This window comes from Humulus lupulus, chromosome 1, assembly GCF_963169125.1.
Source record: "Humulus lupulus chromosome 1, drHumLupu1.1, whole genome shotgun sequence".
Taxonomy (NCBI): domain Eukaryota; kingdom Viridiplantae; phylum Streptophyta; class Magnoliopsida; order Rosales; family Cannabaceae; genus Humulus; species Humulus lupulus.
This window is the reverse complement of record NC_084793.1, coordinates 308,080,744-308,106,280: the sequence shown is the minus strand read 5'-3', so window position 1 is coordinate 308,106,280 and position 25,537 is coordinate 308,080,744. Positions and strand designations below refer to the sequence as shown.

General features: G+C 37.0%; 1 protein-coding gene across 2 annotated transcripts; it reads right to left on the bottom strand.

Annotated features, from left to right (window-relative positions):
- Positions 1 to 1,194: 1,194 nt before the first annotated feature.
- Positions 1,195 to 25,298, bottom strand: LOC133812764 (uncharacterized). Of its 2 annotated transcripts, none has more exons than XM_062246582.1 (35): positions 25,008 to 25,298; positions 24,124 to 24,845; positions 23,063 to 23,188; positions 21,324 to 21,409; positions 20,169 to 20,277; positions 19,745 to 19,840; positions 19,357 to 19,419; positions 18,646 to 18,705; positions 18,279 to 18,347; positions 17,951 to 18,032; positions 17,749 to 17,801; positions 17,571 to 17,666; positions 16,255 to 17,487; positions 14,718 to 15,698; positions 14,300 to 14,635; positions 13,831 to 14,089; positions 13,506 to 13,728; positions 12,989 to 13,370; positions 11,309 to 11,458; positions 10,982 to 11,203; positions 10,626 to 10,847; positions 9,798 to 10,454; positions 9,029 to 9,289; positions 8,544 to 8,891; positions 7,711 to 8,123; positions 7,196 to 7,625; positions 5,693 to 6,991; positions 5,095 to 5,355; positions 4,709 to 4,999; positions 4,143 to 4,616; positions 3,430 to 3,861; positions 2,972 to 3,250; positions 2,042 to 2,590; positions 1,736 to 1,948; positions 1,195 to 1,652 (listed from the first exon to the last, which is right to left on the bottom strand). In XM_062246582.1, the coding sequence occupies exons 1-35, from the start codon at positions 25,063 to 25,065 to the stop codon at positions 1,533 to 1,535; spliced, it is 11,655 nt and encodes a 3,884-aa protein (XP_062102566.1). In that variant the 5' UTR covers positions 25,066 to 25,298; the 3' UTR covers positions 1,195 to 1,532. The 2 variants fall into 2 exon arrangements, with proteins under 2 accessions (XP_062102566.1, XP_062102567.1); XM_062246583.1 differs by having other exon boundaries at positions 17,571 to 17,633.
- Between the last annotated feature and the right edge of the window lie 239 nt (positions 25,299 to 25,537).

Sequence of the window (25,537 nt, the reverse complement as noted above, 5' to 3'; positions counted from 1 at the left end):
CATTTTTATGTTCTGCTAATTACTTTTATAAGACTTGTCTGTCAATGAAAACAGCTTCTCATTGCTTTTTAATCTAATCTACTGCTAGAGATAAAATTACGCAACAAATAAAACTAATGGAATCAAATTTGGAACTCGCCTCTTTATGAAAGACTCCGTCTGTTGCTGTGGAAAATGCTCTTGCCCATTTATGAACTCACCTTTTTATTGCCCATTTGTCAATTGGTTCTTTCAGCCACCTCTTCTGGATATGAAAAACTAATAGTACTTGTAAGGAATTTGCAGCGGTCTTGTGTGATCTCATGTGTGGGGAAAGCTCGAAACAGACAGTTTCATAATGGGAGGAGTGCTGCTGGTGGTGCTGCTCAGCCCAAGACTATGATATACCAAGCTGCGGCTGACTACACTGAGGTTCAGCTCATCTTGGCCTTCTAAGACTGTTTTCCGCTGCCTCTTTCAGAAATGGAGTTGGGGCGGCTGCGGTGATTGGGCGTGATGGAAATGGCCACATGTGTGCGTTGTGTAGTTCCATGGTTACTCAGCCCGGGACTATGATATGCCAAGCTGCGGCTGACTACACTGAGCTTCAGCTCATCTTGGCCTTCTAAGACTGTTTTCCGATCCCTCTTTCAGAAATGGAGTTGGGGCGTGATGGAAATGGCCACATGTGTGCGTTGTGTAGTTCCATGGCTGCTGCGGGGGAGTCTGTTCGAAGCTGGCTTTATCCATGCGCAGGCAGAGATAGCCAGTGGCTGGAACTCTGCCAAGCTGTTTGGCGTAGAGCTTGGTCCTCTTGTTGGAGTGCTGCTGATCTTTATAGAGCTAGGAACGGTGCTGCCCATTAGTGCAAACAATGTTCGTGGTGGTTTTTCCTTTTGGGAGATGGCTTGTTGTCAAACTTACTTCTGCGATTTAAATAAATACACCAAGTGTTTACGACTCTTTTACTCGAGTTTGTTGTTTGAACTGAAGATGCAATGCAACATTCAATTTTCCATGACTTAAAATAACCATGCCAAAAGGCTAAAATATCTGATGTTAATTAATCATAGAAGATCCAATATTACAGCACATATGTATTGTAAACACGTAGTTGCGAATAATCCAACCTAAGACAATTCTAAATAAAAAAAAAGTCAATAATTTCAAAGAGGAAAAGGAGACTACTCAGCATGAAGTTAAATACAATGGAACTGGTAAAGACAAATGAATTCATCAAGAAGTTTCATTTAGGGTTTATATATATGTCGAGCCTAGTCGTCCCTTGAATTGATTCCAATCCAAGTAAAAGATATTAAAGAGAATCATAATAATTATAATAATCCAAGTAAAGTGATGCCCTAAATATATACGATTTTTTACACCCTCATGATAAAACTAATGAACCATTCGAACTATAATTAAAAAAAAGTTCAAGCCTGAAATGTTAATCGTCATATGTACACAAAAAAAAAAAAAGCTTAGATGATATTTACAGGAGGTATATTATAAATAACTGATACTAACGTTAACTCTACAAGCACTCAGTGATCTCAAAACCAAGGATGCCACGTCGGATCCATCATGCAAAGGTTTCTTGGGGTCAATGCAGCTTCAACCAACTCAGTGACTCCTCTCTGAACAGATTGTGGTGGGTCCACAGTATTCTCCTCCTGAATTTATAGAAAAGATAATTTAAGGTATCATAAAATTTGTCTAATATTATACTACATGGGAAATTTGATCAATGGTTTACCTCTTCAGAGAAATACTGTGGAGCTATTCCACTGATCCGGTTTATAACGTTGTCAACATTTGTAGTCACTTTTTGCTTGAAGTCCATGGGGTTCATGCCACTGCTCCCTCCGACGAGAGGAGCAATAGGCATTCCGAGGGGTCTTCTCCAAGACCAAGACAACAATTCATCGCGGAAAAACATGGCTAACTGATGCCAAAGGTGTTGACTTTGCTGCAATATAAGAAAGAAAGAAAAAAATTGTGATGAGAACGAAAAATCGTAATGATTCTCAAATCTTTACATAAAGTTGTAAACAAAACTCACTTTAGGCGAAACGACAGCCTGGGATGCGGCACACATTGCCGACACAATGAGGCCCTCCACTCCAAAGTGGGAGAAGAAAGCTTGTAGATTCCTTGTTAGACGGAAAGGCACTGGTTCGTTAAACTCTATCATTCCGTTTTCGTATGCAGGATGAAAATCTGTTTGGAATATCTTCCCAGTGTTCTTCGCAAATAATATCTTGTTCGGGGACCTTCCCCCAATTTGCAACATGTAGGACATGAAACTTGAGAGAGCCAACTGGATGGCAAATTGCTTTTTAAAAGCCCACATGTGGTTGCCATTTAAGAGCGTCTTGTACATATATTGAGAGAAGATTCCATCGCTTACAAGATTTCTCGTTATGTCAGTATAAGCTTGAACCCGAAGATCTACAATAGCCTCCGAGGAGATTTGACCAGATATAGCTTGATTCAGTTGCTCCTTGAAATAGGTAATAGGATGATCTGCCTCTTTGTCATTTCTTGCACAATTGTTCTCGTACACCTCAAGGAAGGTGCTGTACATTAGATCATCTTCCACCATGCGCACCTGTAATTATGTAGAGTAATATTGCTTATAAGAAATCACATGGAGTCAGGCTATAACAACCCTTGAGGAAAAGTAAAGTCATGTAGCGAAAATATCACATATCTTGATCTGAGCAATCATTTCCAGGGTATACACACACACACACACACACACACATATATATATATCCATGAAATTAACAACAAAAGAAAACCAAGTACTACATCAAAGATCCTAGGAAGGTCGTCATATATATTAGGGCAAAATGTGATGTCTTAGAAAGATTCAATAGATCAAGAATAAAAGATGAACACCCAACATTCTAAGGAGGTCATCATATATATTAGAGCAAAAAAATATAAAGTAGAAAGAAATCAAGATATATATGATGCGAAAACGAACCTGTGACCAAACAGGAATAATGATTGGGGTGTGAATAGAGATGTGCCGGCGCCTTGATTCTTTGTGCTTGTCAAACATTTGGTTTAACACTCGGAACAGCTGCAATATGCGTTCATCACTTCTAGCATTGGGAGTCAAAGATGTCTGGACAATAAAATGGCGTTGAGAACCATCGGAGCCAATTAGAGTCAAACGGCGGAAACTACTTCCATGTCTACGCACGATTGGAATGTCAGCTCCAACCCTGTCTAACTTTACAGTGTGGTCCGGTGCAATTTCCTGCATTGATTGTATACAAATGGTTTATTATACATACCAACAGCCATGTGCAAGAACTACAAAAGATATAAACTGTTAAATAAGAGACTATGATTTTCAGGCCCATGACAGCTTATGCATAATACTCCACTGTCTGTCGAATATATTACCAACAAATATGCACACACTGATTTAATTACCTGATCACTAAAGTACTGTCCTGGTACTTCCACATCAACCACATGGAAGTCTCGCAACACCTTACTTTCTTCTTCCAGTTTCAATACAGCTGGGAACCTGTCCTCAACATTGCTCTGAAGAACATTTTTCCAGTGTTTCAATCTCTCAGTCAGTTCAGAGAGGGTGGCAGGAAACGTAGATGTGCTTTCCGGATCAAGATCGCGTTCAAATTCTTGTTTGTACTCCCTCACAAATTCAACATGCTTGTTAACAGCATCAGCAGAGAAGCAAGCTCTGCACACACCAGATAACTCCTTCTTAAGAGACTGGGGAACCTCAGCTGTAGTGGCAGTTGGATACTTGTAGCAACGGTGAAGCAGTGCATTTACTACAGCAAGAAGTCTCTCCTCTGGCAGAGTGACAAACTTTGATCCAATTTCTGTTAGCAGAGCCTGAGTGATTTGATGTAATACTGAGTTAGTAGAAGTACAAAGAAAAGAGAGGTGAGGAAAGGGATAACCTACCAAGAGAGCAAAAAAAAAAAGGAGAGGGGGCACACTGGAACTAAAGAAAGTTAACAATTTGGTAAAACCCGCATATACAACTTTTCGGGATTCGTAAAAATAATGATGTATACAATTATACATATATTTGCAACAAGTACAAAAATGAACTGATGAATTTGAATACATAAATATAAATAATTAAAAGAGCTCAGAGATGCAATAGCCACCTCAAGTTCACTGGCCAAATTTGCATGCTTGCTTCTAAGAGCCTCCATGATATCCTTTGCGGCATCAAAAGCGCTAGCAGCAGAAGGCACAAAACCCAAAGGACCATTACGTCGCAATGCATTCTGACCACCATCATTGATACTTGAAGAACTTTGCTGCATAGGCTGATCATTTCCTGAATGCATGCCACTCTCCACCCCAGTGGACCTTTCAGGTTCCTGCCCATGAGCATTTCCACCATCATGAGAGCCAATGCCACCACTGGATTGATTTGCTTGGTGAACTTGGTTATCTGAGGATAAAGCACCCCCAGCATGACCCTGTATTCTGGCATTTCCATCACCAACTAAGCCAATGTTACCAGATACACCTTGCTGCATTCTTTGTTGTGCCAAAGCCATTCTATTTGCCTCAGATTTACTTGCAACATCACGCCGTTCAAGCAAATATGTGCGCAGCCAATAATACAGGGCCTGCAGTTTGAATGCAAGAGAATAAATTTCTTTTAAACAAATTAAGTGGAAAAATAATCCATTTAAAGGTATCAAATACATAGAGCATTTACCTGAGGATAAACGGTTGCAACTTTTAATAGAACAAGTTTGCAATGAGGAGCTTCTGATCGCTGCAAAGAAAGTAGGAGTTGAGGAATCCATGAAAGCCAAACCCAATGGGGAATTTGCTCTAAATGCTTGTCAAAAGCCCTTCCCACAGGTTCATTGGGAGTATCAAAGCTAAGAAGATACAGAACACGAGCTAGATGGCTTCTTGAGTTAGAAATGCCAAATTTTATGCCTTGAAGAAAGCAGCTGACAGCATATTCCAGCCAAATCTCTTCACGAGTTTCTTTGTAAGCCTGTACAGGGAGGGGAAATCAAACAGAACAAGAAAATTCAGTATTTAATCAGGTAAAAAATGACCAAATGAATGCAGAGCATAAAAATTAAGTACCATGTCACAATAATTTCCCCAGCTTATCCATCCTTTTGGCAAATTTTTAAATAGGGTTATGGCATTGGAGTACGCAAGATTGGCCTCTTCAGAGTCATTTAGCTTTAACAGAAAATCCCCTCTTAAGCGATATATTTCTGCTTTGTGTTTCACAGAAAAATACTCTAGATTAGTGTTATTGATCAGATTAAAACCACTGGTAAGCTCTCCCTTCATTTCTAGATAAGCTTGTGCCTGCTCTCTTATCTTAGTAAATGCTTCCTGCATAAACCAAAAGGAGAGATCAGAAACCTATTAGAAAAATGCTTCAAATTACAGTGACAAAGATGTAAACTCCTGCAGAAATACACGCTTGTACCATTTGGACCTTTAAAGTCCACAATTTGACTTATCTAATAAAAGCATTCACTCTTGTTGTCTGAATATTACAAGAAAGCCAACCCAACAATTAAAATCACAGTTCTTATCTATGTGCAATATTTTAGTAATGTAAAGACCATAAACAATGAAAACAGATAGCAATGGATACGTAGTCATAGGAAAGCAGAAAACTTTCATTTCCACCATTACCATGTGGACAACATAACATTAGTAGTACCTGCACTTCCATGGTTGCATGACCATACATCTTGTCAAGTATTGTCACGCATACATCGTAAAGGCCTTGCTTACGAGCAATATGAGCAAGCTTGTTAACATTCCAGGCTTTGTCACGAAAACCAAGGTGATGAAGTTGTGGGTTTGTGGTATTAAAATCCTTGAATGCATCTATGACTGATGTGTACATTTCATTCCTCCATTGAAGCAAATCATACCAAACCGACATATTGTCCCATTTATTTGGAGTCCTCAATCTCCAAGTCTCAAGAATGTCTTTTAGATCCGAATAAAGATTACCATGTGCACCAACAACAGAACCTCCAGAGAGCTTGTTTCCATTCGAAATGTCCACAAGAATTCTTGCTGATTCTTGAACTTCAACAAGTTGCTGGAATTGCTGCAAGAGAGGGATCCTGGAATAAACAGACATCTCTGGTAACTGCCACCATTGCTCTAAAGCAAGATCAACACCTTTTCCTACTATATTTTCAGCATCCCCAACACCATTTACATTTCTATCATGCAGTGCAAAATATGCTTGAATAAGTCGAAGTTTTGGAGTTTCTTCTACTTGAGCTTTTGGAATTACATGGTCCTTCATATAAGTCCAATCGGGTAACTTCCATAAACTATCCAGAAGTATTTCATAATTCTCAATACTCTTGCCAAAATCTACCAATGCATCCCACTGACTTAGTTGTGTAGCACAATAAAGCCATTGTTCTTCCCAAAGACACATCTCAGCTTTTGGTACTGTATTGTTATATGTCCCTTGAGTTGCCTTTACCATGGCTTGATAAAAGAGACTTTGAGCACGCTGCCAATAACCATGCTGAACTAATGAAAGTCCAGCCCTGGTTTCTGCAGTAACTGACTTCTTCTTCCATAATCCACACCTCATATCTTCCTCATTGAGCAAACGATAAAGCTCAGCCAGAGATTCAGAGCACTTTGTTTCTTTTTGAAATAGCATGACATGGCTTTCTAGCAGGGCCAATGCAATATGCCAAGCATTATATGTCTTCCCAATATATTTAATGAGTTCACTTGGCATTCGAGGTTGTGGATGGCTCAATTGAAGCCCTTCTAAAAGTGCTTGCACGACATTAGGTCGACTAGCTTGCTGTTTCTTGTGATAATCTTTGGAGAGGAGAGCAATCATTGGTTTTGCAAGCGTAACCTGCTCTTCCTTTTGTAAAGTGACCCAGACAATGGGAAATACAAGCACCCACAGATGATATGCAACATTTGCATCAGTATGAGCCAGCTCTCTCAATGGATTAAGAAGATCAGCCACCTAGAAGACGGAGAGACAGGTCAGAATTGTCATTTGTAATCAAACGCATACTAGGCCTTTACTAGACTGTCATAGTTCAAGTTAATTTAAGACTGAACCAACAACTTCGGAAAACACTGAACAATTCCTAAATATGTGAACACAATAATTTATTCCAAAAGGAAAAACTAGAACAAATAAGCATTGTACTTGTAGAACACTAACCTTTAATTTGCTCATTTCATTCAGAAACTGTGCATGCTTAAGCACGAGAGTCTCAAATGTTAAAGGAGCATCGTCGGAACCCTCTGACACATCAGTAGCCTGGTGTAGCATCCCAGAAGAATCTGGAAGATGCCCTGAAACCACTAGTGGTGGTACCCTTGCGGTGTTTGGAGCAACCGTAATAGGTTTATCCTCAACTAAGATTGCTAAAAGAAGATCAAGTCCCTGTTTGAGCCAAAAAATATCGCTTACAGCTTCCCAGTCCTGAATTTGAATAATATACTGCAGCCTTGAAAACAAAGATTTCCCAAGAGATTCATGATATAACAAAAAGAACTTCATCCTCATTTCAGGATCTCTTGCCCGCAATCCCAGCATGGACTGTCTTTCAACCCTTAGAAACACTTCCTGACGCATTTGTTGGGAATATCTGGAAATCATTAACATTTAAAAAATAAATTAATAGCCTAAAAAGCAATATAACATTCCAAATATAAACCACTTTTTTTACTTGCCTAATTGCATCAGAACACACGCCATAAAGAAGCTGAAGATATTTCCTCTCCCACTCCTCCAAAACAGCCTGGGAGAGGTTTTGCTTATCAACTTGTGAAAGCTTCTGAAAGAAAGAGACTATTTCCTTTGGGGTAAGAAAAGCATTTGCCATGACTGATGATCCTGGCTTAGTGAAGTCATCTTCAATCCACCCTTTTATCACATCAAGTATGCAAAGAAGCACACTTGCATCAGTACCTTTCTCCGAGAGCAATGCATTCAAAATCTGAGTTATGGATCGTTTGCATTCTGGAATAACCATAACCCTTTCACTAATGAGTTTTAAAACAGATTTTAGATTAGAAATGACTGCACCAACGTCAGCACCCTGACGCGAAGAACTAACTGCAGAATCTGGATCTTTTGTTTGACCCTGACAATGATAGAACATTTTTTTAACGGTAGAAAGCAATCCATAAAACTTAAATGTCACCTTCGATTTCTAAGTAAAAATTTCATTTTCTCTCGTGAAAATGAAAGGCAAACAGGTTGAAATCAATAGTGTATATTTAATAAACAAGATGTACTAAAGCAAAAGAAGCCAAATCACAAAAGGATGCATCTATCACATCAGAATCAGCCAACATTTTTAAGCACATATCACTTCCACTTCTTACTGAACCCCATGGAAAAAGACAACCCAGCATCTCCTTCAAAAGCCCCACAAAATAATAGTAATGCAAAAGAAGACAACAACTTGTACGTAATGGTAATGTATGACCTACTAATATGGAGCGGATATATGGACCCAGGGCCCCAAGGACAAAAATCTATGATAAAAGATGCATCGTACCTGTCTCAAATGAGAACTTGATGATGAACCCATATCTCTGGCCAGGCGTTGAAGAATACGAACCAAGATAAAAGGATCAGTGAAGTTCTTGTGCACCTCTGTCAAGGTCTTTATCACAAGCAGAATGAAGCTTATTGGACTAGAAGTGCTTTCTTCATTTGATGTTTGATGAGCCGTAACAGCAGTAATATGCTTCTGTATCAATTCATCAACTTTCTGATACAATTGCTTCACATCGGGAGGTGTAGTAGGTGCTTCTAAAGGGAAAGCTACAAATACCATCTTCAACAGGGAGCACAATGACTTTCCAGCATCTAATAATTTATACTTGAAACAGGGTTCAAGAATCTGTTAACCAGTTTCCCCACATCCCCAAAAACAAAAGAGAAACACATAAACATTAAGAAAAGAAGCAAATATCAATATTTAGGAAATTTTAAGCTTGTCGAAAAAAAAAAATTATATAAAAACATTCCAATGCATACCTGGGAAATCTGGCTAATGTTATTTCTAATGAACAAATGTGGCTGCTTCTCTAGAACCTTGTTCATGACATCCAAACCCTGGGCGAGGGCAGTGGAAGGATCCTTAGACTGAGATTGTTGAATGCTGCTTAGCAACTTGTCAAGATAATTGAACTTAACATTGGCATTTGGCCAGACCTCCAAAGCTTGTGAAAGTAGTTCTAAAGCTTGTTTATACATAGTAGTTGCTTCTCTGTCCTTGGGCTCTATAACCAGGGCAACCTGTTTTTCAAGAAGGCATGAAAATCACAAAACAGTAAATCTCAAAGGCATTGACAACCATTAGGTGTCCAGAAATATAATAAACTAAAATCAAGTGCTATTGGATGTAATATAAGGACTGGGACATCTAAAAACACGTCAAATCTACAATTTCAGAATATAAAATGTTAAATACTTCATATTTCTTTTGTGCCATACATGGTCACTGTCTAAATACATGTGTATATTCATAAATAAAACAAAAATACTTCCAAGATAAATGATAAAAAAAAACATTAAACAAATTCCTATCTCAGCATAAATCTATAAACAACAAATCAAAATTATAAATAATGTGTCTGCTTATGTATACAACAGAATATAGATTACTGTCACTACTATTAAGAAAAAAATTGAAGCAGTACTTTATAAAAAAAAATACACCTGTGCAATATGAAGTAACAGGTTTTCAACATATGGATCTAACTCATAATTCATAAGTAAAATAACAAATTGATGAATGCCTCACCCTTATAAGGAAATTAATAATCATTTCTTCCATAGCAGCATTGGGCTTGAATTCTTCATCAGGTTGACTAGCCGGTCCAGGGGTCTCTATATTAGGAATTGATGATGCACCTCCAGGTGACATGACACAAAGTGACTGGAGACCAGGTTCAACTTTAACGCGCTTAGATGTATCTTCAGAGAAGGTAGTCCCATCTACAGAGCGCTTAGGATCAGTATTAACAGGGCCTGGATTAAATCCCTCAGCGTTCTGGTTGGGTACATCATTATCTGTCACTACTTTCATCTCATTTTGCCTTTGCCTTTCCCAGCCAACCACCAAACCAGCAAGCTCAATGGCTAGACGCCTGTTTTCTGCTGTAGTGTTATATGGCAATCCAAGTCTACTAAGAGAATTCACCATTTGAGGCACAAACTGAGCTCTGCAACTGTAGAAGAGATCTGAATGGCGTACAATGAGCTGGAAAATGTGAATCAAATTAGGGACTGAGTGACCTTCCTCAACAAGAATCTTTTTTGTATATCGGATCCAAATTGGCATACGCGAATCCCCAACAAGGGGCAACCTTCGTGGAAGTGCTGGCATTAGTATATCAAGGGCTTGTTTGACCAACATTTTGTTTTCTGGCTGACAAGTCCTAAGAAGCGCAACAAAAACCTGCAACCAAAAACCGACTTTAGGAACTTTCTCAAGGACAAATGCAATTTGATTGTGGGGGACAGGGAAGTACCTGCATACTGCCTGTGTGTGCACCTGTGTTTCAGTTTAAAGAAAAACAAGTACATAAGAGCAACTCTGCAGAGTTAGTGCAACTACCATTTTCAATACCTGAAGTATAATTTTTTCTGGAGCCTGATAGGCTTCTAAAAAGTGGCAGACATTCACAAATGCCCACTGTTTACTGGCACTATCTTCACGTTTGAGATGATTCCAGCCAAATTTGATAAGTTCTTTTCTATGATGAACAAGGTCATTCTGAAGATACTTAAGAAGCAAAGTTGCAAGCTGAAGAAGTTCTATTCTTAAAGGCTCATCATACTCAGCCGAAACCTACAAAAGAGATGCAGGAATATGGGTGAAAAAGAGAGCAAGTTGTGGAGGATCAAGAAGTTTGTCAGCAATTGTTTTAATAACAAATAACAAAACTAAGAAACACAAATCATACAGAAGAGCTAGAAAATCACCTCTTCTGGAGGATCAAGAAGTTTGTCAACAATTGTTTTAATAATGGTTGGGTCAACAACATCCCAACTTTGGCCATTTTGGAAGGCATGAGCAAGCATTGGAAGAATGAGCATTTGCATTATGATAACCAAATGATCATGACCAAGTTGTTTCGATTGGAAAAGGTCTAAGAAATGCAAAAGAAGTGCTTTTTTCAAGTTAGGAGGGTAACCTTCAGCAACCTGAAAGAGAGAATGATCGTTGAGCATTCATCAACAATAATATAACATAAGATATGACCAAAAATGAGTAGTTGAGTTCAACCAAATTAATTCGAGATACAATACCTCAATTATATAAAACTCCTTCAAAAATGTATAATCAATGCGAGTATGAAACAAGAAGATGGAGAGTATATCAAAAAGAACATTCACTTCAGTTTTGTCATGTCGTAGATAATTTAGGAAGCATTTGACCAGCCATTTGCTTTCTTTTACCTGCATTAAAGTAACTTTTGAGTTCCCCATATTAATTGATCCAAAAAAACAAGCTTAGACAAATAACATTATATTGTTTGTTATTTACTTGAAACAAGAAGTGCTGAAGAAATTACTAATTAAATATCCCAATAGTGTATACTATACAATCATATATATATACACTTTTGGACCTTGTGTTTTGTCAAATTACCTATTTGGATTATGTATTTTGTAAAATTGTTCAAATAGAACCCTAAACTCGATTTTAGTCAAAGTTTGCTGAACTAAAATTACAAATAATTCACAAAACTAACAATTCAAAACAAAAACAAAATCATTATGCCTAACAACAACTGTGTTGTTATATTCAATTTTTTAACCATTTTACATCTTACAAAATCAAAATACAGGATCCAAAAATAAATTTGTCAAATCACAAGTCCAAACAGGTAATGAGACAAAACACACAGTCTAAAAATGTATAAACCCAAAAATAAATCGAAATTTAGTTGAAAACTTCATCAAAGAATATTTAACTAATTAACGGACACTCTGGTAACAATTACAAAGCTAGATATATATTATAAAGTTGTACAGAGGATAAAAATGAAATCTACATTTTATAAGTTATCAAGCCAATCAACCTGTACAAAAAAAAATCAATCAAAGCAAAAATTACAATACTTGGACAGCCCCATGTACAATCACTTGTTAATAGTTATACAACAAAACCAAGCGTCCCTATCACATTCCTTCACAAGAGATAGCATTTGGTATTATCAAGAAATTTAAAATGTTGTTCTTGCATTATACTGCAAACTAATACAGGGTTTTGAACCATATAAGTTCATCAGGATGGTGTATATTCCCTTTAAGATCAAAAACTTTGGATGGCTAGAAGCCTCAAATAGAATAAACACAATTGATGACATTCAGAAACAAAGTCATTGTAAGGTTTCAGAAACAAAGTCCTTGTAAGGTTCTCCCTCAAGATTGGTGTGTTCCGTAAGAGATACTCTGAGACAGTAAATCACATTTTAATTCATTGTGAGTTTGTAGTGAACCTACAGTCTCACAAAATTTTGAATGGAGTGGACTATTCAAAATAGTTGTTATGAGTTTATGGCTCACAATTTTTGAGGAGTTCTAATAAAAGATAAAGAAATAAATGGAAGAAGAAGAAGATAATTTGAAACTGTGGTGGCAAGCCCACTACATGGACAAATTGGTTGGAAATAAATGACAGGATTTTTCAAGACAAGTGTGAAAGAAGGAAGAATTCTCTAGATTATACATAGGATAGGATACATTTGAATAGCAGATAAGTGTGAAACAATTAAAAATCTTCTCTTTTTCTAATGGGAAGTTTTTCTGTATCTTATTGCTGCTTTGAAGTTTGTTTTAGATTGTTTACATTTGTTTTTCTAGTCTTTAATTTTTTAATTCTGGTTGGAATTGTTTTGGTGTGGATTGTTGTACACTACGAACTTTTTCGGTTGTTATGGTATTTACAAATAAAACTAGTAACCTAGCGCACAAACAACTCACCTGCACTAAGTCCAGCTCTTGTTCATTCTGCAAACGAGATATTCTAGCAGGGGACTTCCACACAAGTACTAAGGTATCAAACACAATACGATTGTTTTGAAGCCACCCAGGTATCAGTTTAACTAAAGTTTTAACAAGTGCAAGTCCCCGAAAATAAGCATCAGAAGTTGCTACAGAGGGTGGGGGATTAGAACTTTCTGGTGGAGGTGTGGTAAGACTCTCTTCACCTACTGGAGCAGGTGGAGTTGACGACCCTGGAGTCATCACTGCATCAGACTTTGGAGCAAATTCTGGAAAGGCACTAGCAAGTATCTTCTGAGGTGACTTTGCAAGTTCATCTCTTAACGGCTGGCCAGCATCTGACCGAATAATATACATAAATCTGAATTTTTAACAGGAAATCAAATGAATATAAAGAAGAAAATCTCCCATCAACAAAGGCTAAAGAAACATGTATTATGGGACAAAATCAGAAACAAAAACAAGTGCAAGTCTTGAAGAACAACGAAATTTTCACCTTCTGAAGTATTTCGGACTATTCAGTCGAGCAAGAAAATAATCAACAGCAGGTGTTGCATAGCGATTTAAAAATTTGGTAAGAGGAGGGCGATATGGACTGTTTATTTCACTGAATACTTGTCCAGGGGAGAGAGCTCCTTCCAATTCAATGGTTAATGTAACAAGTTCGTCAAGGAACTTTGATGCAGCCATGGGAAGTAAGTGGAAAAGCTCAATAATAGCTGCATGAATGTGAAAATCACATGAAATCATCCATAACTAAAAATGCAATTAGGAAATAAGCAACTGGTACTGTAAGTAGCCAAGAGATTTAAATAAATTACCAGCAGCAATTTTTGGTTCTTCACCAGCCTTCCATGACTTCTGGCTCTGTGCAAGTTTCTCCGGCTCTAACCATTTCTTCAGGTGTTCTAACAACTTACTACCTAAGGCAACATTAAACCAATTGGACAATAATTCAAGCAGCCGAGCTAGACCTTGCAGAAGAGGCATGCTAAGGTTCTTCGTATGAGCCAAGTTTACCAATATAGGCCTTAGGCTGCTCTGCAGAAGATCTTTAGGCATCCTCTGCTGATTAATAACCTGAAATGCAATCAAACATCAAAAGATATGAGAGAAACAAACTTTTGTAGCTTTAGACCTCAACACTTTCTTTGCCACATTATATGACTGATTTATGTCCACAAACTATACCCGCAAATGTCCACAAAAATAATCACACATAGTATTTGTCAATATCTAAGAACGATAAGAAAGAAAGAAAAAAAAAGATAATAAAGAGATCACAAATACCTGCCGCAAACCCTCTTTCCCAACAGCAACAATTTCCAGTGTTCGACAAGTCAAAGATTTAAAGAACATGGAAATGATCTTTGCACGCAACTCGGCATGATTGGGAGCTTTAAAATCTGTCCAGGCCATTGTTGTACAGAGGAGCTCAATGCAGGCGGTTTTAAGCTTGGTTAATGATGTAGCCACCTTTGGGTTCATAAACTTCACAACCCATACAGTTTCATCAGCCTCGGCTATCTGCAATGCTTCTTGAAGAAAATTCACTAATTCTTGGGTCAACTTGAGAAGGGGTGGTCTCAAGGCCAAGCAAAAATTCAATGCTGTCACCGTGCCAACCTATTTGCAAGAGACAGTGAGCAATTTGTTGCATTACAACAAGACCACAAGGTACATTAATGAAAACCACCAAATATAATACCTGTTGATCAACAGTCTTTGACCGGAGTGGCCGAATCAACAGAGGCTGCAAGAGTGGATGATACAAAGGCTCCAAAAGCTCAGACACCTCACTGCCAGTCCTACTAGCTAGAAGTGCCAAACATGACTGCACATTCTTTCTCACAATAATAGATGCATTTGGATTAAATAGTTCAGAAGCAAGAAAGTCAACTGCTCCTTCAAAACTTTGCCTGCGAGGTTCACTGTTTGCTTCATCAACATTGTTAACTACGCGAAGAACCTGAGTGAGCACCTGGCCTGTCTCCTCCTGCTCTTTGCTAGCATAGATAGGAAGCCTCTTAAGCACATAAACCAGGCCACGAACAATTCTTACTTGGAAAAGGCATAAAGTCTCAACAGTGACTTTGCCAACTAAAGCACCAAGACCCATAACACCTCCCATTTGTGCTTGCCATGTAGTTCCGTAGCAACAATGCAAGAGCCGGGGCAAGAGTTGCTCAAAAATTGGTATACGAACACTTGGAGGAGGTGAATATACAGGATTCATTGAAGGACTGGAGACAATCATAGGAGTACCAGGGCCTCTTGACATCAACACATCAGCGTGCTTTGTGCGGGCAAGTAAAAGAAGTGTTTCAGCAAACACATTTAAAGCATTAAGAGCAGCCTTTGCATGGAGCCTATTTTCATCTGCGAGCACATCAACTAAAGCATCTAAAAATATCAGAGGATCTAACTCTTTGAGGTTTGAAGAATTACTATTCTTGGTCCTTGAACTAGCATTAACATTTGATGCAAGCATAGGACCTCCAAGTGCTGTAGTACTTGAAGAATCAACATGGAAAATCATTGCAAAATGGCGACATACATTGGCTACAAAATCATCCTTCGGTTCAAGCAAATCTGTTTCAGCACTGGCAGCAATAATGGTCATTAAGAGAATCTTAAACACAGATTTTTCAGCAATAAGTTGGGTCTTCGTCTTTACCCCTAAATCAGCCTGCAATTATGCAATCATATGATTAAGGGCAGTATGGCTGGAGAGAAACACAGAATCTTCAACGATGTAGAAGATGATGTGGGTTTTCCTGGGGATATAATTAACTATATGAAGTATGAACATAATAACAAGGACTTTAAGGCATATTCTTTCTCAATACTTCTTTGTGGTTGGTATCTGTGGCTGTAATGTGAAAGTTTTAGCGATAGTTTAGTGCATAGTTACTATATAAGAAGTCTTTTGTGGCTCGTTAGATTGTAATACAGACGATACCCAATCATCCATTATTAATATAAATCATGTATCATATCAAAAAAAAAGATTTCTTAATTCAAAAAGGTTAAGTAATGAATTGACTGCACTTTGTATCTGGCTGTCATTCAACATAACAGTTTGTTATCTTTTGTAGTTTAAAAAACTTTCTAATTACATCAATGACTTCACCCTTGTTTCTTATAATATATTTATATATAAGTATATAGATAAATGCATTTAAGAAACACATGGAAAAAAATTAAAAAATTGAGGAGGTGATAGCATTTATTGTTGAGCTAACCTTCATATCTAAGGTCTCGGACCTTCGCCAAGAAGAATCAACAGTGGAAACTAACATCGTTGACAACTGGCTCGGTGTGTATCCCTCATCCTTTACTTTTTCAGGCAAATTAAGCTGAGAAGATAAACACACGCGAAGGAACTTTAGAGCCTGTTTTCGGTAGAAAGCATCAGTTCCACCATGTTTGTTCATAACAACTGCTACTGCAAGGTTAATACATCGATCCAGTGGAACCAAAAATGGAGTTGAGGGCTCAAATGTAAGGATCACACGTAGTCCATGCTCTGGATTATCCTTACACTCGAGAGCAAGGGGCTCTCTAAGAAATCTTCTATTACGACCACCCAATTTTCCGAGAAGTTGCAAAGCTTTTGCACCCCAAGGATAGGGGGCAGGTCTCAAGTGTGACCACAGGGCTAAAATCACCTCAGACATAACACAGGCCATACTCGGTTCCAGGAAATCAGGGTTCAGACTGTCAACCCAAAACTCGAGTGTTCTTAAACCTAAGCTCACAAGGTCATCACTTCCCTTAAGACACAAAACAAGAGGCTTCATAAGACGGGGAAGGTGAGGTAACAATGAGCTTAAGCGTGCAGGCAAGGTTAAGCACAACTCTAGCAATTGATCCCTCATGTCTTCCCCTGTTGGACCCTCAAGCATAGTCAAGAGCATATTAAGACAAGGTTGCAACATAGGTATCAAGTCCCGCAGTAGAAGTTCAAATTTGCATCCAGCAAGTGCTCGGAACATCAATCGAAGAAGCTGGATATAACCTAGAGGCTTTTCAACTTCAGTAGCATTTTTCATACAAACTTCCATTATTACAGGTACATGAGGCTGCAAAATTCGTTCAAGATCTGGAGGTGCTTTGGAAACTGCACCAAATATAAAGCGAAAAAGATGCAAAACAAGTTTTGCTGCCGGAGAATCTGGATTTTTCAAAACATCAAGTTTGCTGCTTACAAGAAAATTAACCAAAACATCTGCAAATGGCCTGTAGACTTTAGGAGCTTGCAAAAGGGTAGAAAATATGTGAACCAATTGAGTGTTGCAAATCATGCAGTCAAACAGCTCAGGCATACACAAAGAGAGCATGTCCATCAAATCACGGGGCTCCATAATAACCAAAATTTGGGAAAAAAGATTAAGCATCTCCTTCTCCTCATCTTTCTCCTTGAAGAGAGCCAAGCAATGTACACCACTCTTTAAAACCCCCGAGGCTTTCAAGACCTTATCAATTTTAATTGTACCAAATTAATCATCTCTTAAAAGGCAAAAACCAATTTAAAATTTTATAATATTGAGTGTAATACCTCATCTTCTCTCATCCCTTTGAAGGCTTGAGGTGGCTGTAAAGTAGATGGAGAAACAAGCCCCTGTTGTTGTGTCCCATGCATGGAAGTAGAAACCTTAAACCATCAGCAACATTACATAAGATAAAAAATGTCTGAGTCCACTTATGAGAAGGTACCAAACAATAAATGACAGTACCTGTGCCCTGGGCAAGTGTGCATGTGTGATGCTCCATATGATAGTCTTCATTCCTGACAAGCAAATATTGCTTTGTCAAACAAAACCAAATAAGCAAATAAATAAAATGACCCAAATTCGAGAAATTATAGAAATCCCAAAGAAATCAGCACTAAATAAAGCATAAAAGATATAGTTAAAGATGGTGTCAAGGATCCATTACCCATGACTAATGTCTTTATGAGATGTTTACAATCATTCACTTCCTTAGAGTGTTCCACAGGGACCTGCAAATTTAAAACTGCCTGCAAATACATTTTATTTCAGACTTAATGATAGGGCCTCAGAAAAATAATGAAGTGTTTAAAACAACAAAAGAGAAAAGAATATGATACTGATATTGAGGAAAGAAAAGCAGTGAATGGTTGACATTATTCTCATGTAAATATAAATAATGAAAATATGAGTATCTGGTTAAAACTCATGCAACTTGTAACATTGGACAAATTACGAACATGCTGAATAACTCAAATAAAAATTGTCCAAACCACCTGCACAGGAAGCTCCAGCTTTGCCTTTAAGGTAGTACGATCCTTTCCATCATCACCCTCCTCCAACAGCTATCAATCAATAAAGAAAGAAATAAAGAGGGGAAAAAAAACAAATACAACATAAAAACAAGATGAAATGGATTTTTCTAAAATAATTGAAGTAAACGATCTGCCTAACCTCTCAATAAATAAATTTAAACATTTAATACAAAATATCAAACATCAAGATTGTAGAAAATCTTTATTGGCGAGCATAATTCACATATAGGCAAGATATGATGCATTAATTTACTTGGCAATTATTGCAAGATATTCTAGAGTAGCTGAAAGAATTAATGTTGAAAAGCTTGCAACACCTATAAATTACCTGAGGAATAGTTCGCTTAAAAGTACTAAATTTCCCCACAAAAGCATCCAGAATACGCCCCTACAAGAACATAACCCAAATACACATCATTATCAAAATTCAAAAAGGATGATTTTTCCTTTAAAGAAACAAGAAGATTATTAACTAAAAAATAAAGAATACATAAGATGACAAGATGTCAGAAAAATTGGTGCAACTTAGAGACAGACTCAGAATAGAGAAGAAAAGTATGCAGAGATCACTTATTCAAACTTGAGCATAAGTTGATACAAATTACAATGGTGTAGGCAATTCAAGAGGCCTAGTCTCTCCAAAAAGCAAAGCTCTAGTCACTGACACATCAGCAATTCCCTAATCACCACAAGATTGACTCCCCTGCCTATTAGAACACCAACTCACTATCCACAGTTCGGATATAAAAATACTGAAATACCCCTGCTCACAAGTCAACTACCCCATCACCAAACTCAATTTACCTTTTTACCCCTCCTTGCACAAGTAAAACAGATGGGTTTATCATAAATTTATAACCAAATTCTCCAAATTAAATCAGTAAAAGACATGTCTTTGAAGTAGTATTAAAGATCCAAAGAGCGACCCAGTGTTTTATCTTTTTGCAAAGGTAGTGAAACAGGAGATAAGATCCACTAAATTTACCAGTTCAAGACAGAAAACAACAAAGAGAGAGAGAGAGAGAGAGATGGTAATTACCAGTAGAATTCGTGCTTCATCCATGGATGGTTGGTCAACACCTTTCTCAAAAATCGGCTCCACCTATATTCCACGAAAAGCGCTAAATAAAATAAACAACCACAATCATGCAACATATATCAATATAATGACATATTAGTCAAGTCTACAATAATATATAAGTGAAATTATAAAGAATAATTGGTGCATCTTAGCCATATATTGGAACAGCTCCAACTGCAAGACTCACTATAACGAAGGGTGGAAACGCACAAGTTGCATTGGATTCTAGTATTACTATTCTCCATATTGAAAATGGCCAAAACTCTTCTTAGAACAAAAAGTAACCATCAAAATTATAAACAAAATCCTACAAAAACTCTATTAAAAAAGGGATTGGCATATTCACCAAATTCAACATCAACCGAGCACAAGTAGTATGAATGCTGAGAGACAATGAAGCGTCATGCATGTTACTTGAAAACAAGTATATAATCCGCGACAACTGCAATAAAATTCACAAACGCATCAGTAGATAGAACATAAAGCGGGATGTCATATAGTGCAAATGCAACTAGAAAATGTATGGAAGAACACAACAAACCAATACATTAATTAATAAATTTAAATAATAAAAAATACATTTTTTTCACTCTATCAAATTATAAAAAGCAGCATTACAAAGACTAAAAATTGTTAATAAAATCAAAATGGCTAACACACAGAGTATCAAACATACATAGCACAGATGCAGTAGTGCGCACTTTTAGCATCTAAAAACTACCTAAAACAGCTTAGCATAAGTATCACACACTTCACACCATGTAGAGTACCTGTGACAAGGAAAGATCCGCACGAACATGATGAACAATCTCTGCTAGTAGACTATAAGCCAGAGGCCGCAATGTCTCAAAGCAGGCTCTGCCAGTTCCAACTAGGACTCTGAAGAAATTAAAAGCATAAACATCAAATAACTGACCACTCATGCAGGAGCTAACTACTATCACTCACAAACTTGACATTTATTCATAAGACAGTGAAAGGAGCACTTCAGAACAGAAATTATAAGGTTTGAGATTCAATGTCAAAATAACTCTGGACGTTTAGCAAATATTAAAGATAATGGCATGCTGTCAAAAAATCAACACAGATACCAGGGAAAAGAATGTATTGCATGAGTGAAAAAAACTAAATTTCAACTCTTTTTATGAGTGTTTTGTCGTAGAGTGTATGAAGTTGCAGTCACTTATATAAACTTGTTAAGATTCAGAAGAACTTGATTTATTCAACGAATCCAACAAGTGCCAACATTATTAAAATAACAACATAGAGAAAGATGATGATAGAACAAAAAAGTGAATGCTACACTGTCAAACTCCATTTTATTTTTTTCCTTTCCTTTTTGATAAGGCACCAACAAACAAGTGCCACAGATCTTTCAAAATAAGAAAACACTTAATAAATTGGTATGATTCATATTTTAGGTAGCTGAATAACTGCTATATCCTCTTACAAAATACTTGTATGCACCAGGGGTAAGAACCAAGAGTTTCCTCTTCATAATTTCAGATATATGACTAAGTTTTGATATTAGGAATGAAAAAAAAAAATATTACACCTGACATTGATTATTATTTATTCTACTACAGATGCATTAACATCTAGTAGAAAGTGAAGACAGTGTGAAGGGCTTCCATAAGATCAAAGAACAGCTCAATGCATGTTGAATAACTAATTTTCTTAACTTTCTCTTTTACCTAGAAGCCACATAAATTTACATTGAATGCTTCCACCATGAAAAGACAGCATTCTCAATGCATTATAGACCAATCAACTTGACAATTATAATCAAAATATAAATAAAACTTTCGATCACCTCTAATAAAAAATAAAAATAAAAAACTTTATAATTATTAATCAAAATAAAAATAAAATTTCTTATCACTTTTTTGACATTTGTGGGGACCTATAGTATAGATGCAATTTACCTCTCTTCCAAAAGTGTGTCGATCAAAGGAAATAAACCCCTCTTGCAATCAGTTCCAAGAACATGTTTTAATGCTACTAACAATTCCTGCATGCAACAAATTAAATTATTTATTTTTTCAACATACAGCAGAAAAGATGTCAACTAGTCTTTACAAGATTATCTCGAAAGCACTCTCTTTTAGACATGGAGAAGTACTTAGCAACACAATCTCATATGCAAGAAGCCTTTGTTGGAGGGAAGACTAGAGAAATTCTAGAAAGAAGGGTGGTGTTTAAAATAGGCTTTGAGAGGGCTTATGATTACGTGGAATGGCATTTTCTAGATTTTGTGCTCAAGAAAAAGGACAGAGAAAATGGATCACATGTTGTCTATCTTCAATCTCTTTTTCTTTTTTTATTATTGACAAACCAACCAGAAAATTTAGAGATAAAGAGATCTTCTTTCACCTTTCTTGTTCACACTAGTGGTTGATGTTTTGGGAAGGCTGGTTGACAAGGAAAAGGAAAGTTCTATCATTAGAGGCTTTTGGATGAAAAGGACAAGATGGAAGTCTCGTCTTCAATTTTCTGATCGCACTTTTTTTTCTAGAAGCCAATGATCAAAATGTTTATAATCTTATAAAGGTGAAAGCTTTTTGTGATGTTTCAAGTTTGAGAATAAATTTGAACAAAACCCAAATCTTGGGTGTGAATTTCCATTGGTTGTGAAGCAGAAGCTTGGTCTCTTAGTTGTGCATTTTGGGAAACAGTTATCACCAAAGTGACCAAGAGACAAAATACATGGAAGAATGTTTTTCTTACAAAAGGAGAAAGACTTACACTTTTTATACAATCAATGTTGTCTTCTTTACCAATTTACTATGTCTCTTTAGAGCACCAGCCAATCATAAAATGGAAAGATTGATGCGAGATTTCTTTTGGGCAAGAGGATTTAAAAAGGAATATCAATCTTGGAATGTGAATGATAGAGGAGTTCCAAAATTGATAGAGTTGTTAGAATTATTGGAAGGGAAAAATGTTTGTCATAAAATAGAATGTACTAGAGTTTGGTTGGGAGATAGCTCTGAATTATGGTCTTGCAAATCAGCGTTTGAATATCTTAAGAATCAGGTTTCTCCACAATCAGGTCAACTTCAATCTTATGTGGAAAAGTCCAGTTCCATCTAAAGTAAAGGTATTCTTGTGGCAGCTGTTTTGGGTCGGTGATGGTTCACAAGTGTTGCAGAAAATAAGGCCTTATCAATCTGTTTTTGCCCAAAAAAAATGGAGAAATGGCGAACCATTTATTTCTGCACAGTGATTTCTCTTTTCAGCTTTAGATCAGACTGTTTCAGGAGTTTAATGTGTACAGGGTTGTTCAACAACACTGTTCAGATTTATTGGGCTCCACTATTTCAAGGGATAAGAAGAAACAGAAGTTATGGTAATATGGCAGCCATAGCCATTTGCTGGGCTATTTGGCTAGAAAGGAATAGAAGATTTTTTTTATGATATTGAGGACCAACTAGATAACTTGTGGTGGGATGGAATTAGATTTTAGGTAGCAAATTGGCTATATGATGCTAAAGAGTTTAAAAATATTTTTGTTTGATGATTTAGTCAGGGATTGGAATTTTCTGATGTAATTTATTTAAGTCTGATTTTATTTTCAGAATTGTTGAACTATTCTATCATTAATACAAGTGTTTGCTCTTTAAAAAAGGTCAAGTACAATAATTAAATCAAGATAGATTTTTACCTTTCTAATTGAGACAGAGTCTGAGCATGTAACTAGCAGATTCACAATGCTCTTACATATGCTTTCTTCATGAGGCCTTATATAATCAGCAAAACCCTTTAACAGGTACGTCAAAAAAGAAACTGTCTGGAGCAATAAGAAACAGAATTATCAGTAAAAGTAAAGGCCGGGGATACATCGATTAACCAAAAACGCCTTAGCTTCAGTATATTCCAATATCTTAATTGAAGATCAACTCAATGCTATAAAAGAAAGAAAAGATGACCTTAATTTCACTATTACGAGGCTATTGATCTTGGGTATTACATTTGCAAGAGAGACATTAAAAATTTAATTTCCTTATGATAGAAGTCATTTCTAACACAACCTCCCTGCCCATCATTGGTGGAAAGGGAGCAATGATGTTTTTATGAAGCCAAAAGCAGGATGCGGAACATTAACATCAAGCATGAGAAGCTATGCCTTTGAGAATATTTCTAGTAGTTTTTATGCGTGCAACTAAAATTAAAACCTACCCTCCGGCCATATTTGACTTCTCTAAAACAGATATAGTTAGGAACAAGGGAATTCTGGCTCAACCATAGAACACTAAAGATGAGTTAAACATTTACAGTTATGTGGCCATTGAGATTGGTATTACATCTACATGAAAGACAAACAGAATTTATTTGCTTACAATTGAAGCCCAGTTCTAATACAACATCTTTACCCGTAATTAATGGAAAGAAGCTCGCGACTTTTTAAAGACAAGCTTCAATGGTAGGATGTGGTGCATTAAGCAGGAGAGGCTATGTATTTGAGAATATTTCCAGCTTTTATTTTTTATTTGAGAAGAAAATGGACCGTATATTAATAATAAACATAAAAATACAAAAGGTTGACTTCACTTGAAAGTGGAGATAATCAAAGCAATGCCATTATAACTCACATATAAAAGCATAGGCTCAAAAGAGCAGAAACTACCATCATTACAGTAATAGCAGTCATTTTATGCCTAAATATCATCACCTTTCAATCAAAAGTTCGTAAAAGACACGAAATAATAAGTAAATAGCCCGTACCTTAACTTGTGCACCCTTTAGATCAATGAAATGAGTTTTCAAATGGGAAGGAACCTTTTCAGGACCAGGAACAGATATAGCAGCTACCATTAAAGGAAGCAAGTGAGGAATATTAGTCTGTACAAGCCTACTATACAACTGAAAAAGAAACAGGACCACCAGAGGACTCTCTGTAATTATCTTGAAAGAACGACTACTTGGATTGAGCTGCCCGGACCCAGAATACCCACTACTAGGAATGGATAGGTCTGAAGAAGAAGAAGTATCCATAGGCTTAACATCTTCCCCAACCGCAGCCACATTCTCAAAAAAATGGCTCACCGTCGATTTAAAGTTCTGGTAAATCTTACAGACGAAGTCCAAGAACGGCTGAACTTCAGCTTCCAAAGTGGGTCTGAAGTTCCTAAGCAAGTCAAAGATTATACGCACAGATATTAAGGCATTTTCCTCATTGTCAGTGGTGAGAACTTGTAAAGCAACCTTCAAGAGTTCCTGAACAAAAGGCCGAAGAACTTCACTGTGTGGAAGACGATTGAGTATCTCCACAACAACATTTCTAAGCTTATGCTCAGGATTATCAGCGAACTGCGGCTTTGTAATCTGCAAAAGAATCACCGAAAATGCCCGAAAGTAACACTTTAAAAAATTCAAGTACTCGGCAGTGTGAGCAATCTCGAGACTGTCCCGAACCTCCATGGCCATCTGCAATCTGGTCTGAATTGCTGTTGTTTCAAACAACAAAGAAATAAACACCAAAACATTATCCACCATACAAACAAAAAAAAAAACTTGTAACTAAATTTCAAACCAAACACAAGGCCATATTCCTATACATACATAGATACATAGATATATATATATAGAGAGAGAGAGAGAGAGATTACGAAGCTCGGGGTCGACGAGATGCCTCGAGTGCTGCTCGAAGTTCTGAATGGGACTCATGGCGTTTGCTAATGAGTAACAAAAACCCTAAATCCCTCTGTACCTCACTACGTTGTAGATTTTTTACAGTTTAGAAATGAAAATTCAAAATTCGTTGAATTCGGTGCATCTGATAAATCAGGGTTCGTAAGATTTGTGTGGAGATTGATTCCGTTTCTCTCGTTCTTTTTTAACTGTGACGCTTCTCCAGGTCCATGAGGACTCTGAGGAATCGGGACGAAATGATGCGTTTCCCGGTTTGGGACGATGGCCTTTTTATAGCATTTTTTGGGCCTAAATGCCTTATAAGAGAAGACCTCAGTACTAAGTATTTGATCGGGTCAAAAGTAACTAAGGTTACTTGAGTTACTCCTTAGTTACTTTTGATTGGAGGGAATGAGAAAATGAGAATAGGGATAGGAAATGGAAATGGGAATGGGAATGGGAATGGGAATGAGAATGAGAAAATGAGAATAGGGAATGGGAATGTATG

Coding starts and splice junctions, on each gene's coding strand:
- LOC133812764 (XM_062246582.1), bottom strand. CDS start 25,065: ATGAGTCCCATTCAGAACTTCGAGCAGCACTCGAGGCATCTCGTCGAC. Junction 7,626..7,710: donor GTGTGTTCTGATGCAATTAG/GCAAGTAAAAAA, acceptor AATGATTTCCAG/ATATTCCCAACAAATGCGTC. Junction 4,617..4,708: donor TTGCAACCGTTTATCCTCAG/GTAAATGCTCTA, acceptor TTCAAACTGCAG/GCCCTGTATTATTGGCTGCG.